The sequence below is a fragment of the Nerophis lumbriciformis genome, linkage group LG24, assembly GCF_033978685.3.
Source record: "Nerophis lumbriciformis linkage group LG24, RoL_Nlum_v2.1, whole genome shotgun sequence".
Lineage (NCBI taxonomy): Eukaryota > Metazoa > Chordata > Actinopteri > Syngnathiformes > Syngnathidae > Nerophis > Nerophis lumbriciformis.
This window is the reverse complement of record NC_084571.2, coordinates 33,478,377-33,497,077: the sequence shown is the minus strand read 5'-3', so window position 1 is coordinate 33,497,077 and position 18,701 is coordinate 33,478,377. Positions and strand designations below refer to the sequence as shown.

The 18,701-nt window shown below is 39.5% G+C and overlaps 3 protein-coding genes across 3 annotated transcripts; all 3 read right to left on the bottom strand.

Annotated features, from left to right (window-relative positions):
- Positions 1 to 4,798: 4,798 nt before the first annotated feature.
- LOC133620662 (phospholipase A2-like) lies at positions 4,799 to 7,268 on the bottom strand. Its single transcript, XM_072915942.1, has 3 exons — positions 7,147 to 7,268; positions 6,825 to 6,993; positions 4,799 to 4,964 (listed from the first exon to the last, which is right to left on the bottom strand). The coding sequence occupies exons 1-3, from the start codon at positions 7,181 to 7,183 to the stop codon at positions 4,814 to 4,816; spliced, it is 357 nt and encodes a 118-aa protein (XP_072772043.1). The 5' UTR covers positions 7,184 to 7,268; the 3' UTR covers positions 4,799 to 4,813.
- Positions 7,269 to 9,783: 2,515 nt separating this feature from the next.
- LOC140679796 (phospholipase A2-like) lies at positions 9,784 to 12,985 on the bottom strand. The gene is made up of 4 exons (XM_072915941.1): positions 12,894 to 12,985; positions 12,573 to 12,741; positions 10,513 to 10,616; positions 9,784 to 10,121 (listed from the first exon to the last, which is right to left on the bottom strand). Exons 1-4 carry the CDS (start codon positions 12,928 to 12,930, stop codon positions 9,970 to 9,972), a joined length of 462 nt encoding a protein of 153 aa, XP_072772042.1. The 5' UTR covers positions 12,931 to 12,985; the 3' UTR covers positions 9,784 to 9,969.
- Positions 12,986 to 15,374: 2,389 nt separating this feature from the next.
- LOC140679795 (phospholipase A2-like) lies at positions 15,375 to 18,497 on the bottom strand. The gene is made up of 4 exons (XM_072915940.1): positions 18,401 to 18,497; positions 18,080 to 18,248; positions 16,153 to 16,256; positions 15,375 to 15,760 (listed from the first exon to the last, which is right to left on the bottom strand). Exons 1-4 carry the CDS (start codon positions 18,435 to 18,437, stop codon positions 15,609 to 15,611), a joined length of 462 nt encoding a protein of 153 aa, XP_072772041.1. The 5' UTR covers positions 18,438 to 18,497; the 3' UTR covers positions 15,375 to 15,608.
- Positions 18,498 to 18,701: the final 204 nt, after the last annotated feature.

Sequence of the window (18,701 nt, the reverse complement as noted above, 5' to 3'; positions counted from 1 at the left end):
CTACAGTTTGTCGCTACATCTGTAAGTGCAAGTTAAAACTCGACTATGCAAAGCGAAAGCCATTTATCAACAACACCCAGAAACGTCGCCGGCTTCTCTGGGCTCGAGCTCATCCAAGAGGGACTGATGCAAAGTGTAAAAGTGTTCTGTGGTCTGACGAGTCCACATTTCAAATTGTTTTTGGAAACTGTGGACGTCATGTCCTGTGTGGTGAAAGTGCTACAGTGTATTAAAAAATAAAATAAAATAAAATAAAAATAAAAAGATAATAAAAAATAAATAAACAAAAATAAAAACTAGAACAACCAAATAGCTAAAACTAGTATGCATGTATCTAAAAAAAAAAGGCTTTTTAAAAAGAAGGTTTTTTAAACCTTTTTTAAAAGCAAAGATAGAAAGATATACCGGCCCCCAGACACATTTTTTTTCTCTAAATTTGCCCCCCCACCCCTCAGTCAAAATATTTGCTCAGGCCTGTTTTAGATGCATCTCTTCACACAAGATGGGTTTAATAAATACAAATCATTTTGGAAAATGCGAGTACACTGCAAAAAGTCAGTGTTCAAAAACAAGACAAAAAAATACAAAAATAAGGGGTATTTTATTTGAACTAAGAAAAATTATCTGCCAATAGAACAAGAACATTCGGCTTGTCAAGACTTTCCAAAACAAGTAAAATTAGCTAACTTCAATGAACCCAAAAATACCTTAAAATAAGTATATTCTCACTAATAACAAGTGCACTTTTCTTGGTAGAAAAAAAAAGAGACCTTTTTGCTCAATATGTTGAAAAATATTCTTAAATGAAGTAAATGCTAGTGCCATTATCTTGACATAATATTAAATTTCTTGAAACCAGCAAACTTTTAACTAAAAACTAATTTATTGTTCTTAACAGTGTTGGGACTAACGCGTTACAAAGTAACGCGTTACTGTAACGCCGTTAGTTTCGGCGGTAACTAGTAATCTAACGCGTTATTTTTTTATATTCAGTAACTCAGTTACCGTTACTACATGATGCGTTACTGCGTTATTTTACGTTACTTTTTATGTAGTATAAAATGTGTTTTATCTGAGCGCTGCTCTGTCATCGTTCTGATTCTTCTTGTGTCAAGCCGGAGAAGAGAGAGAGACATATGCGCTCTGTGTGGGTGTGTCTGCTTGTGAGTGTGGAGAGGGGGGGGGCGTGTCTGATCATGGCGGAGCCAGAAGTCGAGTTTGCTAACATGGAGATATTTTCACTACTTTTCTTTTGTCGAGCACAAAGAAAATAACATTTTAGTTAAATGTAAATTGTGCTTTGGATCAAAGATCCCATCTACTGCCCAAAACAGCAATTCAAATCTGCTGAAACAAGCTACATAGCAACATGCTTCGACGAAGCTAGTAAAGAGAGACAGAGACTCTGATGCCACTTCACCTCCACCACCACCACCATTCACCGCTGAAGGTACACACTCTGTCAATCAATGTTCCCTCTAATTGTTGATGTGTGTGAGCAAATGCAAAAAGTCCCTGAGCATTGAGTGGAGTCCATGTGAGCAACATCACACGTGCACACTGTGGCTACACCAGCAGCACACCTGGCCCAAACCTCACTAAATAACAACTTACATCTCCATCCATCCATCCATTTTCTACCGCTTGTCCCTTTCGGGGTCGCTGGAGCCTATCTCAGCTGCATTCGGGCGGAAGGCAGCGTACACCCTGGACAAGTCCCCACCTCATCACAGGGCCAACACAGATAGACAGACAACATTCTCTTATTATTAGAATCAAATGACAGCAGTCATTTCCATTTCTAATATAAGTGTTTAGGCCCACTTATAATGACAATAACAAAAAATATTGTTTTTCATGAACTGTGTAATTGTATTGTTTGTCTGGGTGGAGGTCCTGCTTTGGAAATAATTTGTACCCCTTTCAGACATTGCATTTAGTTCCCATTAAAACATTCACATGTTGCACAATGAGATGTAAACAGGGGATCATGTGTACATTCCTGCAACTTCCTGTTTGTAAAAAATATATTTTTATTAGTATTTATTTAATATACTAACAGCATTTAATGATTAATATTTATAAATTAAGATTCCTAATAAATGACACTAGAATAAGCACACATTTGATTGGTAAATCATAGTGTAACGACCTGGAATGACACTTTATGTGTGGTGTTGGAGTTGTCCGACTTTTTGTGTGGCTGTAAACGCATCACTGGCTAAGTGCCATATGTGCAAGTGTTGGCGCACGTGAGAGAGCGAGCGGCTGCTGTTGATATAACAAAGTTGCTTTTGGTCTGGTTTGTACTGCAGAAAATGACCAGTTTTGCTAGATATCATTTTTTTTACTAATGTTTTGGTGATGTGTTTATGGCCGACAGTAAAGAGTTTTGCTCAGTAAAGTGATGGATGGAATTCATGTCCTCAAAGCGTCTCGACAGACGTTACAATATTTGAACAACGATGACGAAAACGGTTTTCTCTGTCGTGTCCGTGTCGTGTCGAAAATTGTTATGCGCTTATTTTTTTATTTGATTTTGTGCATGGCATAGATTTGCCGTGCGCAGAGGACGCTTGAGCAGTGCGCAATTGCACATGCGCGCTCCTGAGAGGTAACGTTGCTGTCAATTCTCTTATATACTCTTTCATTCTAGACTTCTAGAGTGTTTGATTATCACATCACTCTAAATGTATAGACTATAAAGTTCACAAACATAAAGAGGGATCCTAGTGGGCCAGGCCAATCTTTCCTTATCTCTAAACTAAAACTGGGGAAATGTGTAGTGTTCTGGGTTTCAGACATGATTTTGTATAAGAATTACTTGAGGAAGAAAATGCCTGGTTAGACTTTGTGTATGTAGTGTGTGCCTTTCTTGCTTTACATCTATGCTGTTATTATGCTGTTTGTTACTTATGTATTTTATGTTGCAGCTATTTAAAATAGTTTTGTCAATTTGTTCTGGCCAGAAACAAATTGGCCTTTGTAACATATCTTTGTCTTTGTGTGTTGTATGTAGACCACATGGCTTAGCAGAGTTCAGTGATGCAAATGCATGTCAAGTTGATCAACAGATTGTATTATTCTCCAGTGCAATAACAGCACTGAAATGAAGGCTAAAAGGGCATTAATTGGAGCTTTAAAAAAAGGGGGGAAAAAGAAGTAACTAAATAGTTACTTTTCACAGTAACGCATTACTTTTTGGTGTAAGTAACTGAGTTAGTAACTGAGTTACTTTTGAAATGAAGTAACTAGTAACTGTAACTAGTTACTGCTTTTCAGTAACCAACCCAACACTGGTTCTTAATGGAAAGGCAACAAGGCAACCGCTTGTTACTCTCGGGGTCTCCTAGCCGCTCAGGCAAATCATATGGTCTAAAAATAAATGTTTCCATCGATAACATGACATCATCACGCCAAGTGCGTGCTCTTTCAGTCAATTAGTGCGCATATATACAGCCCGGGCCCCGGCCAAAATGTTTTTAATTGTAATTTTGAAGAATTTATCTGAATGTGCATGAACTATTTCTGTTCAAAATTGTTTGAAATGTTAAACGTTTAAATATTAACTGTCAGTTTACTGTACTGTGCCAACTGTACTACTATATGAGTACGTATTTTCTATTGTTTCATTGGAAATAAAACAGCAAAGTCCATTTTGCTGTTATTTGTTTTAATTATGAGACACAATTGTGTCAAAGTCATGATTTTTTTTTCTTTCATGTTTGAAATAAGAAATTATTACTTTAAAAAAGCAGTTTTATACTTGTGAGTGTTGATGACACAGCTTTGCAACAGTTGATATTCTAGTTTCAAGCATGTTTTACTCAATATAGGTCATCAAATCTCAGCAACAAGCTGTAAAATCTTACTGAGATCATTTAGGAGCAAAACACTTAAAACAAGTAAAACACTCTAACATAAAATTTGCTTAGTGTAAGCAAATATCACCCTTATTTGAGAATTTTACTTAGATTTCAGTTTTTGCAGTGTACACACCTCACGCACAGTGCATATACTGAAGTTCTGCTATTTTACTATCCCAGACTGTTGTTTTCTTTATTCCTGAAGGGGAAAAAAAACACACTTTATTTAGAATTAGCCAACATCCATCCACTTTTATTTATTGATCACCGCTTGAGGAATGAAAAAGCGTAACATATTTATAATGCAAATACCTGTTATATTCCCACACAAATCAATATAAAGGATGGTGATTTTAAAACAACAAGACATGCAGTGTCCCACACATTGATTAAAGGAATAAACTATTGCTGTAAGGATGTGGCTACTATTGGTCTTCATTGACTACCAAGATCATTTTCCTCTATAGAGACATGATGGTTTGCTTCCAGAGCACTGGGAGATCGGCCAGCCTGGGGTCCAATTGTAGGGTGCATCTTTCAGGCAGTTGGCAAATTCTTGGTCACAGTGGCAGATCAACTTCTGACACCTGTCACCAGTGGTTCCTGCAAGGAAATCCACACATCTGTTAGCGGAGAAGAGAATTGCATTGATTCATGTCTTCATATAACTAATGAAAGTTGGTTGAAAGTCTTTATTTGCTACACTTTTGATGTTTAAAGCACACATTGTTCTTATACTGTAGTGCAGGTACAGCATGTGTAGTGTCCTAACTCATTAGGGACTAATAATGGAAATAGAAATAATCTGTCCCAGCGTCAAACTGTCATGGAATGCAAAAATAACCTAAAAACACAAAAGCTTTGTGTGACTTTGAAGGGTTTTTTTACCCCTTGAAATATGGGTTTGATTTACATTGTGAATATTGCATCCTCAGAGGTGTTCAATGTTAGAGACTCCACTGTATTATCCTGATAAAGGAGATGAAGAAAATACCACAATAAGCCGTCCCGTCTCTACATGACCAGTCGTAGTCCGTGTCGGTCTTGCAGCCAAATTTTTCGGCCCGAGCGTAGCAGCAGCCATGTTGGAAGCAGCACCTGCAGTCCACAAACGATGAAGATGAATGCATGTTGTGTGAGGGTTCAAATAAGTTTAGATTGTAAGTTTAAGAATTGCACAATATTTTAAAAGTGAGGCATCACAACCGCATGAGTGCAGAGTTAGCATTTGACTGGTTTGAAGTCAAAAAGATAAAACGAGAAGTCGATGAGGATTTATTTTCTTGAGAGAGGTGTGCACTCACCGGTTGGTCTGGTCTCTAGGCTTTTACACTTACTGGTCAGTCTGGTCTGCAGGCTTGTACACTTACTGGTCAGTCTGGTCTCTAGGCTTTTACACTTACTGGTCAGTCTGATCTTTAGGCTTGTACACTTACTGGTCAGTCTGGTCTGCAGGCTTGTACACTTACTGGTCAGTCTGATCTTTAGGCTTGTACACTTACTGGTCAGTCTGGTCTGTAGGCTTGTACACTTACTGGTCAGTCTGATCTTTAGGCTTGTACACTTACTGGTCAGTCTGGTCTGTAGGCTTGTACACTTACTGGTCAGTCTGGTCTGTAGGCTTGTACACTTACTGGTCAGTCTGGTCTATCCAAAGACTATAAAAATGGGACCCATTACCTCCCTGCTTGGCACTCAGCATCAAGGGTTTGAATTGGGGGTTAAATCACCAAAAATGATTCCCGGGCGCGGCCACCGCTGTTGCCCACTGGTCCCCTCACCTCCCAGGGGGTGATCAAGGGTGATGGGTCAAATGCAGAGAATAATTTCGCCACACCTAGTGTGTGTGTGACAATCATTGGTACTTTAACTTTTAACTTTAACTTTGTACACTTACTGGTCAGTCTGGTCTATAGGCTTGTACACTTACTGGTCGGTCTGGTCTATAGGATTGTACACTTACTGGTCGGTATGTGTCTCTAGGCTGGTAAACTTACTGGTCGGTCTGGTCTATAGGCTTGTACACTTACCGGTCGGTCTGGTCTATAGGCTTGTGCACTCACCGGTTGGTCTGGTCTCTAGGCTTGTACACTTACTTCTCAGTCTGGTCTAGAGGCTTGTACACTTACTGGTCAGTCTGGTCTATAGGCTTGTACACTTACTGGTCGGTCTGGTCTATAGGATTGTACACTTACTGGTCGGTATGTGTCTCTAGGCTTGTAAACTTACTGGTCGGTCTGGTCTATAGGCTTGTACACTTACCGGTCGGTCTGGTCTATAGGCTTGTGCACTCACCGGTTGGTCTGGTCTCTAGGCTTGTACACTTACTGGTCAGTCTGGTCTAGAGGCTTGTACACTTACTGGTCAGTCTGGTCTATAGGCTTGTACACTTACTGGTCGGTCTGGTCTATAGGATTGTACACTTACTGGTCGGTATGTGTCTCTAGGCTTGTAAACTTACTGGTCGGTCTGGTCTATAGGCTTGTACACTTACCGGTCGGTTCTGGTCTATAGGCTTGTGCACTCACCGGTTGGTCTGGTCTCTAGGCTTGTACACTTACTGGTCAGTCTGGTCTAGAGGCTTGTACACTTACTGGTCGGTCTGGTGTATAGGCTTGTACACTTACTGGTCGGTATTTGTCTCTAGGCTTGTAAACTTACTGGTCGGTCTGGTCTATAGGCTTGTACACTTACCGGTCGGTCTGGTCTATAGGCTTGTACACTTACCGGTCGGTCTGGTCTATAGGCTTGTGCACTCACCGGTTGGTCTGGTCTTTAGGCTTGTACACTTACCGGTCAGTCTGGTCTATAGGCTTGAACACTTACTGGTCGGTCTGGTCTATAGGCTTGTACACTTACTGGTCGGTCTGGTCTAGAGGCTTGTACACTTACTGGTCAGTCTGGTCTATAGACTTGTACACTTACCGGTCAGTCTGGTCTCTAGGCTTGTACACTTACCGGTCAGTCTGGTCTATAGGCTTGCCTTTCCACACGCCTCCACAGTAGCAGCCGTACGAACTATATTCAATAGAGTGTCTCCCTGTGGTACATTTGATCATTCCGTGCAGGTTACTTAGTGACCTTTTACCCTGGGGGGGTCCGGATGCAGCCAAGGAGGCCATGTTCACTGTAAAGTACAGCAAAGTACAACATCTCAGTCTGACATCTACTACATGGGCGAACAAAGGAATATCGCTGATCATCTCCTTAGAACAGAAGTTTCTGTATGTTTTAAAAAAAGTCAAATCATTTGTTATAATAATAAAAATATTGAACTTACCTGCTAAAAGCAAGAGTGTGAGGTGAAAGGCAGACATGGCTGGTGACTTCTGAGCTGCAGCACAAACGCTCACATAAACATTGTGTGTGTGCTTGTGTGTTTATATAATAAGCAGCTCGGCCAATCCAGTCATTTTGGGGCGTTTATTTTAATTTTTTTGCAAAGATTCAACAGGTAAAACTGGTACAAGAAGATTTGAACTGTCACACTGTTTTTTTTAATCTCATAATTTTCTTTTGTAACTTGTTGTGTAAGACATTCCTCTCATATTCATTTTCATAAAACAATAAATCAAGCAACTCTTTTTCCATAATACTTTTTGAAAAGCTGTAACGGGGCAATTCCACGTGTTGGTGTTGAGCGCTGGCGTCAGTAAAGTACAAACATGTGATATTTTGTGTCATTGCTCAGCTTTCTTCTATCCAGGTGAGAGGAATTATACTTGCCAACCCTCCCGAATTTTCCAGGAGACTCCCGAAATTCAGCGCCTCTCCCAAAAAGCTCCCGGGACAAATATTCTCCCGAAAATCTCCCGATTTTCAGCCGGAGCTGGAAGCCACGCCCCCTCCAGCTCCATGCGGACCTGAGTGAGGACAGCCTTTTTTCATGACGGGAGGACAACAGGGTGACAAGAACTAAATCATCCAGACGAGATAAATTGTATTAATTAAATATATTTATTAATTAAAAAAAAAAAAACTAAATACATTTTTACTATATTTTGCTAAAAACATCAAAATTAATTGTATTTTTATTTGTATTTTTTTGTGACTCCTTATTACATCCAGCCATAGAATTATACATTAAAATAAACATATTTCAAATAATTGATTTTAAATTATCATAATAATTCATTTAAAATGACCATATTTAATTATTAAAATAATTGCTTGTTTATCAACAACTTTAGCATTTTATTCATTACATTTTGAAACTCTCAGAAGCCAAGTTATGTTATATTCCTTAATATTTATTTATGCAAGTTTGAAGTATTAATTATCTAAACACAGCTTTGTTTGCATATTTTCAGGATGTAGATATCTATATCTATATATATCTATATATATATATGTATATATATATATATATATGTATATATATATATATATATATATATATATATATATATATATATATATATATATATATATATGTATGAAATACTTGACTTGGTGAATTCTAGCTGTCAATATACTCCTCCCCTCTTAACCACGCCCCACCCCCCACCACGCCCCCGCCCCCACCTCCCGAAATCGGAGGTCTCAAGGTTGGCAAGTATGGATATACCGGCCCCCGGACACATTTTTTTTCTCTAAATTTGCCCCCCCACCCCTCAGTCAAAATATTTGCCCAGACCTGTTTTAGATGCATCTCTTCACACAAGATGGGTTTAATAAATACAAATCATTTTGGAAAATGAGAGTACACTGCAAAAAGTCAGTGTTCAAAAACAAGAAAAAACAAATACAAAAATGAGGGGTATTTTACTTGAACTAAGCAAAATTATCTGCCAATAGAACAAGAAAATTCGGCTTGTCAAGACTTTCCAAAACAAGTAAAATTAGCTAACCTCAATGAACCAAAAAATACCTTAAAATAAGTATATTCTCACTAAAGTTGATTTGATTTGATTTGATTAATAACAAGTGCACTTTTCTTAGTAGAAAAATAAAAAGAGACCTTTTTGCTCAATATGTTGAAAAATATTCTTAAATGAAGTAAATGCTAGTGCCATTATCTTGACATAATGACATTACATTTCTTGAAACAGGCAAACTTATACTAAAAACTAATTTATTGTTCTTAATGGAAAGGCAACAAGGAAACCACTTGTTACTTTCGGGGTCTCCTAGCCGATCAAGCAAATAATATGGTCTAAAAATGCATTTTTCCATCGATAACATGACATCATCGCGCCAAGTGCGAGCTCTTTCAGTCAACTAGTGCGCATATATACAGCCCGGGCCCCAGCAAAATGTTTTTAATTTTAATTTTGAAGAATTTATCTGAATGTGCATGAACTATTTCTGTTCAAAATAGTTTGAAATGTTAAATGTTTAAATATTAACTGTCAGTTTACTGTACTGTGCCAACTGTACTACTATATGAGTACCTATTTTCTATTGTTTCATTGGAAATAAAACAGCAAAGTCCATTTTGCTGTTATTTGTTTTAATTATGAGACACAATTGTGTCAAAGTCATGATTTTTTTTTTCTTTCATGTTTGAAATAAGAAATTATTACTTTAAAAAAGCAGTTTTATACTTGTGAGTGTTGATGACACAGCTTTGCAACAGTTGATATTCTAGTTTCAAGCATGTTTTACTCAATATAGGTCATCAAATCTCAGCAACAAGCTGTAAAATCTTACTGAGATCATTTAGGAGCAAAACACTTAAAACAAGTAAAACACTCTAACATAAAATTTGCTTAGTGTAAGCAAATATCACCCTTATTTGAGAATTTTACTTAGATTTCAGTTTTTGCAGTGTACACACCTCACGCACAGTGCATATACTGAAGTTCTGCTATTTTACTATCCCAGACTGTTGTTTTCTTTATTCCTGAAGGGAAAAAAACCACACACTTTATGTAGAATTAGCCAACATCCATCCACTTGTATTTATTGATCACCGCTTAAGGAATGAAAAAGCGTAACATAATTATAATGCAAATACAGTACCTGTTATATTCCCACACAAATCAATATAAAGGATGGTGATTTTAAAACAACAAGACATGCAGTGTCCCACACATTGATTAAAGGAATAAACTATTGCTGTAAGAATGTGGCTACTATTGGTCTTCATTGACTACCAAGATCATTTTCCTCTATAGAGACATGATGGTTTGCTTCCAGAGCACTGGGAGATCTGCAAGTCTGGGGTCCAATTGTAGGGTGCATCTTTCAGGCAGTTGGCGAATTGTTGGTCACAGCGGCAGATCAACTTCTGACACTCGTCATCAGTGATTCCTGCAAGGAAATACACACATCTGTTAGCTGAGAAGGGGATAGCATTGATTCGTGTCTTCATATAACTAATGAAAGTTGGTTGAAAGTCTTTATTTGCTACACTTTTGATGTTTAAAGCACACATTGTTGTTGGACTGTAGTGCAGGTACAGCATGTGTAGTGTCTTAACTCATTAGGGACTAATAATGGAAATAGAAATAATCTGTCCCAGCGTCAAACTGTCATGGAATGCAAAAATAACCTAAAAACACAAAAGCTTTGTGTGACTTTGAAGGGTTTTTCTACCCCTTGAAATATGGGTTTGGTTTACATTGTGAATATTGCATCCTCAGAGGTGTTCAATGTAAGAGACTCCACTGTATTATCGTGATAAAGGAGATGAAGAAAATACCACAATAAGCCGTCCCGTCTCTACATGACCAGTCGTAGTCCGTGTCGGTCTTGCAGCCAAATTTTTCGGCCCGAGCGTAGCAGCAGCCATGTTGGAAGCAGCACCTGCAGTCCACAAACGATGAAGATGAATTCTTGTTGTGTGAGGGTTCAAATAAGTTTAGATTGTAAGTTTAGGAATTGCACGATGTTTTAAAAGTGAGGCATCACAACCGCATGAGTGCATAGTTAGCATTTGACTGGTTTGAAGTCAAAAAGATAAAACGAGAAGTTGATGAGGATTTGTTTTCTTGAGAGAGGTGTGCACTCACCGGTTGGTCTGGTCTATAGGCTTTTACACTTACTGGTCAGTCTGGTCTGTAGGCTTGTACACTTACTGGTCAGTCTGGTCTGTAGGCTTGTACACTTACTGGTCAGTCTGGTCTGTAGGCTTGTACACTTACTGGTCAGTCTGATCTTTAGGCTTGTACACTTACTGGTCAGTCTAGTCTGTAGGCTTGTACACTTACTGGTCAGTCTGGTCTATCCAAAGACTATAAAAATGGGACCCATTACCTCCCTGCTTGGCACTCAGTATCAAGGGTTGGAATTGGGGGTTAAATCACCAAAAATGATTCCCGGGCGCGGCCACCGCTGCTGCCCACTGGTCCCCTCACCTCCCAAGAGGTGATCAAGGGTGATGGGTCGAATGCAGAGAATAATTTCGCCACACCTAGTGTGTGTGTGACAATCATTGGTACTTTAACTTTTAACTTTAACTTTGTACACTTACTGGTCAGTCTGGTCTATAGGATTGTACACTTACTGGTCGGTATGTGTCTCTAGGCTTGTAAACTTACTGGTCGGTCTGGTCTATAGGCTTGTACACTTACCGGTCGGTCTGGTCTATAGGCTTGTGCACTCACCGGTTGGTCTGGTCTCTAGGCTTGTACACTTACTGGTCAGTCTGGTCTAGAGGCTTGTACACTTACTGGTCGGTCTGGTCTATAGGCTTGTACACTTACTGGTCGGTCTGGTCTATAGGCTTGTACACTTACTGGTCAGTATGTGTCTCTAGGCTTGTAAACTTACTGGTCGGTCTGGTCTATAGGCTTGTACACTTACCGGTCGGTCTGGTCTATAGGCTTGTACACTTACCGGTCGGTCTGGTCTATAGGCTTGTGCACTCACCGGTTGGTCTGGTTTTTAGGCTTGTACACTTACCGGTCAGTCTGGTCTATAGGCTTGTGCACTCACCGGTTGGTCTGGTCTCCAGGCTTGTACACTTACTGGTCAGTCTGGTCTATAGGCTTGTACACTTACTGGTCAGTCTGGTCTATAGGCTTGAACACTTACTGGTCGGTCTGGTCTATAGGCTTGTACACTTACTGGTCGGTCTGGTCTATAGGCTTGTACATTTACTGATCGGTCTGGTCTCCCGGCTTGTACACTTACCGGTCGGTCTGGTCTATAGGCTTGTGCACTCACCGGTTGGTCTGGTCTCTAGGCTTGTACACTTACTGGTCAGTCTGGTCTATAGGCTTGTACACTTACTGGTCGGTCTGGTCTATAGGCTTGTACATTTACTGATCGGTCTGGTCTCTCGGCTTGTACACTTACCGGTCGGTCTGGTCTATAGGCTTGTGCACTCATCGGTTGGTCTGGTCTCTAGGCTTGTACACTTACTGGTCAGTCTGGTCTATAGGCTTGTACACTTACTGGTCAGTCTGGTCTATAGGCTTGAACACTTACTGGTCAGTCTGGTCTATAGGCTTGTACACTTACTGGTCGGTCTGGTCTATAGGCTTGTACACTTACTGGTCGGTCTGGTCTATAGGCTAGTACACTTACTGGTCAGTCCGGTCTATAGACTTGTACACTTACTGGTCAGTCTGGTCTATAGGCTTGTACACTTACTGGTCGGTCTGGTCTATAGGCTAGTACACTTACTGGTCAGTCCGGTCTATAGGCTTGTACACTTACTGGTCAGTCTGGTCTATAGGCTTGTACACTTACTGGTCGGTCTGGTCTATAGGCTAGTACACTTACTGGTCAGTCCGGTCTATAGACTTGTACACTTACCGGTCAGTCTGGTCTATAGGCTTGCCTTTCCACACGCCTCCACAGTAGCAGCCGTACGAACTATATTCAATAGAGTGTCTCCCTGTGGTACATTTGATCATTCCGTGCAGGTTACTTAGTGACCTTTTACCTTTGGGGGGTCCGGATGCAGCCAAGGAGGCCACGTTCACTGTAAAGTACAGCAAAGTACAACATCTTAGTCTGACATCTACTACATGGACGAACAAAGGAATATCGCTGATCATCTCCTTAGAACAGAAGTTTCTGTATGTTTAAAAAAAGTCAAATCATTTGTTATAATAATAAAAATATTGAACTTACCTGCTAAAAGCAAGAGTGTGAGGTGAAAGGCAGACATGGCTGGTGACTTCTGAGCTGCAGCACAAACGCTCACATAAACATTGTGTGTGTGCTTGTGTGTTTAACAATAAGCAGCTCGGCCAATCCAGTCATTTTGGGGCGTTTATTTTAATTTTTTTGCAAAGATTCAACAGGTAAAACTGGTACAAGAAGATTTGAACTGTCACACTGTTTTTTTTAATCTCATAATTTTCTTTTGTAACTTGTTGTGTAAGACATTCCTCTCATATTCATTTTCATAAAACAATAAATCAAGCAACTCTTTTTCCATTATACTTTTTGAAAAGCTGTACCGGGGCAATTCCACGTGTTGGTGTTGAGCGCTGGCGTCAGTAAAGTACAAACATGTGATATTTTGTGTCATTGCTCAGCTTTCTTCTATCCAGGTGAGAGGAATTATACTTGCCAACCCTCCCGAATTTTCCAGGAGACTCCCGAAATTCAGCGCCTCTCCCGAAAAGCTCCCGGGACAAATATTCTCCCGAAAATCTCCCGATTTTCAGCCGGAGCTGGAAGCCACGCCCCCTCCAGCTCCATGCGGACCTGAGTGAGGACAGCCTTTTTTCATGATGGGAGGACAACAGGGTGACAAGAACTAAATCATCCAGACGAGATAAATTGTATTAATTAAATATATTTATTAATTTTTAAAAAAAAAACTAAATACATTTTTACTATATTTAGCTAAAAACATCAAAATTAATTGTATTTTTATTTGTATTTTTTTGTGACTCCTTATTACATCCAGCCATAGAATTATACATTAAAATAAACATATTTCAAATAATTGATTTTAAATTATCATAATAATTCATTTAAAATGACCATATTTAATTATTAAAATAATTGCTTGTTTATCAACAACTTTAGCATTTTATTCATTACATTTTGAAACTCTCAGAAGCCAAGTTATGTTATATTCCTTAATATTTATTTATGCAAGTTTGAAGTATTAATTATCTAAACACAGCTTTGTTTGCATATTTTCAGGATGTAGATATCTATATCTATATATATATATGTATATATATATATATATATATATATATATATATGTATGAAATACTTGACTTGGTGAATTCTAGCTGTCAATATACTCCTCCCCTCTTAACCACGCCCCCACCCCCACCTCCCGAAATCGGAGGTCTCAAGGTTGGCAAGTATGGATATACCGGCCCCCAGACAACATTTTTTTTCTCTAAATTTGCCCCCCCCACCCCTCAGTCAAAATATTTGCCCAGACCTGTTTTAGATGCATCTCTTCACACAAGATGGGTTTAATAAATACAAATCATTTTGGAAAATGAGAGTACACTGCAAAAAGTCAGTGTTCAAAAACAAGAAAAAACAAATACAAAAATGAGGGGTATTTTACTTGAACTAAGCAAAATTATCTGCCAATAGAACAAGAAAATTCGGCTTGTCAAGACTTTCCAAAACAAGTAAAATTAACTAACCTCAATGAACCCAAAAATACCTTAAAAATAGTATATTCTCACTAATAACAAGTGCACTTTTCTTAGTAGAAAAATAAAATGAGACCTTTTTGCTCAATATGTTGAAAAATATTCTTTAATGAAGTAAATGCTAGTGCCATTATCTTGACATAATGATATTACATTTCTTGAAACAGGCAAACTTATACTAAAAACTAATTTATTGTTCTTAATGGAAAGGCAACAAGGCAACCGCTTGTTACTTTCGGGGTCTCCTAGCCGATCAAGCAAATAATATGGTCTAAAAATGCATTTTTCCATCGATAACATGACATCATCGCGCCAAGTGCGAGCTCTTTCAGTCAACTAGTGCGCATATATACAACCCGGGCCCCAGCAAAATGTTTTTAATTTTAATTTTGAAGAATTTATCTGAATGTGCATGAACTATTTCTGTTCAAAATAGTTTGAAATGTTAAATGTTTAAATATTAACTGTCAGTTTACTGTACTGTGCCAACTGTACTACTATATGAGTACCTATTTTCTATTGTTTCATTGGAAATAAAACAGCAAAGTCCATTTTGCTGTTATTTGTTTTAATTATGAGACACAATTGTGTCAAAGTCATGATTTTTTTTTTTCATGTTTGAAATAAGAAATTATTACTTTAAAAAAGCAGTTTTATACTTGTGAGTGTTGATGACAGCTTTGCAACAGTTGATATTCTAGTTTCAAGCATGTTTTACTCAATATAGGTCATCAAATCTCAGCAACAAGCTGTAAAATCTTACTGAGATCATTTAGGAGCAAAACACTTAAAACAAGTAAAACACTCTAACATAAAATTTGCTTAGTGTAAGCAAATATCACCCTTATTTGAGAATTTTACTTAGATTTCAGTTTTTGCAGTGTACACACCTCACGCACAGTGCATATACTGAAGTTCTGCTATTTTACTATCCCAGACTGTTTTCTTTATTCCTAAAGGGAAAAAAAACACACACTTTATTTAGAATTAGCCAACATCATCCACTTTTATTTATTGATCACCGCTTGAGCAATGAAAAAGCATAACATATTTATAATGCAAATACAGTACCTGTTATATTCCCACACAAATCAAAATAAAGGATGGTGATTTTAAAACAACAAGACATGCAGTGTCCCACACATTGATTAAAGGAATAAACTATTGCTGTAAGGATGTGGCTACTATTGGTCTTCATTGACTACCAAGATCATTTTCCTCTATAGAGACATGATGGTTTGCTTCCAGAGCACTGGGAGATCGGCCAGCGTGGGGTCCTATTGTAGGGTGCATTTTTCAGGCAGTTGGCGAATTGTTGGTCACAGTGGCAGATCAACTTCTGACACTTGTCATCAGTGATTCCTGCAAGGAAATACACACATCTGTCAGCTGAGAAGAGGATAGCATTGATTCATGTCTTCATATAACTAATGAAAGTTGGTTGAAAGTCTTTATTTGCTACACTTTTGATGTTTAAAGCACACATTGTTCTTGGACTGTAGTGCAGGTACAGCATGTGTAGTGTCCTAACTCATTAGGGACTAATAATGGAAATAGAAATAATCTGTCCCAGCGTCAAACTGTCATGGAATGCAAAAATAACCTAAAAACACAAAAGCTTTGTGTGACTTTGAAGGGTTTTTCTAACCCCTTGAAATATGGGTTTGGTTTACATTGTGAATATTGCATCCTCAGAGGTGTTCAATGTTAGAGACTCCACTGTATTATCCTGATAAAGGAGATGAAGAAAATACCACAATAAGCCGTCCCGTCTCTACATGACCAGTCGTAGTCCGTGTCGGTCTTGCAGCCAAATTTTTCGGCCCGAGCGTAGCAGCAGCCATGTTGGAAGCAGCACCTGCAGTCCACAAACGATGAAGATGAATGCATGTTGTGTGAGGGTTCAAATAAGTTTAGATTGTAAGTTTAAGAATTGCACGATATTTTAAAAGTGAGGCATCACAACCGCATGAGTGCATAGTTAGCATTTGACTGGTTTGAAGTCAAAAAGATAAAACGAGAAGTCGATGAGGATTTGTTTTCTTGAGAGAGGTGTGCACTCACCGGTTGGTCTGGTCTCTAGGCTTTTACACTTACTGGTCAGTCTGGTCTGTAGGCTTGTACACTTACTGGTCAGTCTGGTCTGTAGGCTTGTACACTTACTGGTCAGTCTGATCTGTAGGCTTTTACACTTACTGGTCAGTCTGGTCTATAGGCTAGTACACTTACTGGTCAGTCTGGTCTGTAGGCTTGTACACTTACTGGTCAGTCTGGTCTATAGGCTAGTACACTTACTGGTCAGTCTGGTCTATAGGCTTGTACACTTACTGGTCAGTCTGGTCTGTAGGCTTGTACACTTACTGGTCAGTCTGGTCTATCCAAAGACTATAAAAATGGGACCCATTACCTCCCTGCTTGGCACTCAGTATCAAGGGTTGGAATTGGGGGTTAAATCACCAAAAATGATTCCCGGGCGCGGCCACCGCTGCTGCCCACTGGTCCCCTCACCTCCCAGGAGGCGATCAAGGGTGATGGGTCGAATGCAGAGAATAATTTCGCCACACCTAGTGTGTGTGTGACAATCATTGGTACTTTAACTTTGAACTTTAACTTTGTACACTTACTGGTCAGTCTGGTCTATAGGCTTGTACACTTACTGGTCGGTATGTGTCTCTAGGCTTGTAAACTTACTGGTCGGTCTGGTCTATAGGCTTGTACACTTACCGGTCGGTCTGGTCTATAGGCTTGTGCACTCACCGGTTGGTCTGGTCTCTAGGCTTGTACACTTACTTGTCAGTCTGGTCTATAGGCTTGTACACTTACTGGTCGGTCTGGTCTATAGGCTTGTACACTTACTGGTCGGTCTGGTCTATAGGCTTGTACATTTACTGATCGGTCTGGTCTATAGGCTTGTAAACTTACTGGTCGGTCTGGTCTATAGGCTTGTACACTTACCGGTCGGTCTGGTCTATAGGCTTGTGCACTCACCGGTTGGCCTGGTCTATAGGCTTGTACACTTACTGGTCGGTCTGGTCTATAGGCTTGTACACTTACTGGTCGGTCTGGTCTATAGGCTTGTACATTTACTGATCGGTCTGGTCTCTCGGCTTGTACACTTACCGGTCGGTCTGGTCTATAGGCTTGTGCACTCACCGGTTGGTCTGGTCTCTAGGCTTGTACACTTACTGGTCAGTCTGGTCTATAGGCTTGTACACTTACTGGTCAGTCTGGTCTGTAGGCTTGAACACTTACTGGTCGGTCTGGTCTATAGGCTTGTACACTTACTGGTCGGTCTGGTCTATAGGCTTGTACATTTACTGATCGGTCTGGTCTCTCGGCTTGTACACTTACCGGTCGGTCTGGTCTATAGGCTTGTGCACTCACCGGTTGGTCTAGTCTCTAGGCTTGTACACTTACTGGTCAGTCTGGTCTATAGGCTTGTACACTTACTGGTCAGTCTGGTCTATAGGCTTGTACACTTACTGGTCAGTCTGGTCTATAGGCTTGAACACTTACTGGTCAGTCTGGTCTAGAGACTTGTACACTTACTGGTCAGTCTGGTCTATAGGCTTGTACACTTACTGGTCGGTCTGGTCTATAGACTTGTACACTTACTGGTCAGTCCGGTCTATAGGCTTGTACACTTACTGGTCAGTCCGGTCTATAGACTTGTACACTTACCGGTCAGTCTGGTCTATAGGCTTGCCTTTCCACACGCCTCCACAGTAGCAGCCGTACGAACTATATTCAATAGAGTGTCTCCCTGTGGTACATTTGATCATTCCGTGCAGGTTACTTAGTGACCTTTTACCCTGGGGGGGTCCGGATGCAGCCAAGGAGGCCATGTTCACTGTAAAGTACAGCAAAGTACAACATCTCAGTCTGACATCTACTACATGGACGAACAAAGGAATATCGCTGATCATCTCCTTAGAACAGAAGTTTCTGTATGTTTTAAAAAAGTCAAATCATTTGTTTTAATAATAAAAATATTGAACTTACCTGCTAAAAGCAAGAGTGTGAGGTGAAAGGCAGACATGGCTGGTGACTTCTGAGCTGCAGCACAAACGCTCACATAAACATTGTGTGTGTGCTTGTGTGTTTATATAATAAGCAGCTCGGCCAATCCAGTCATTTTGGGGCGTTTATTTTAATTTTTTTTTAAAAGATTCAACAGGTAAAACTGGTACAAGAAGATTTGAACTGTCACACTGTTTTTTTTAATCTCATAATTTTCTTTTGTAACTTGTTGTGTAAGACATTCCTCTCATATTTATTTTCATAAAACAATAAATCAAGCAAC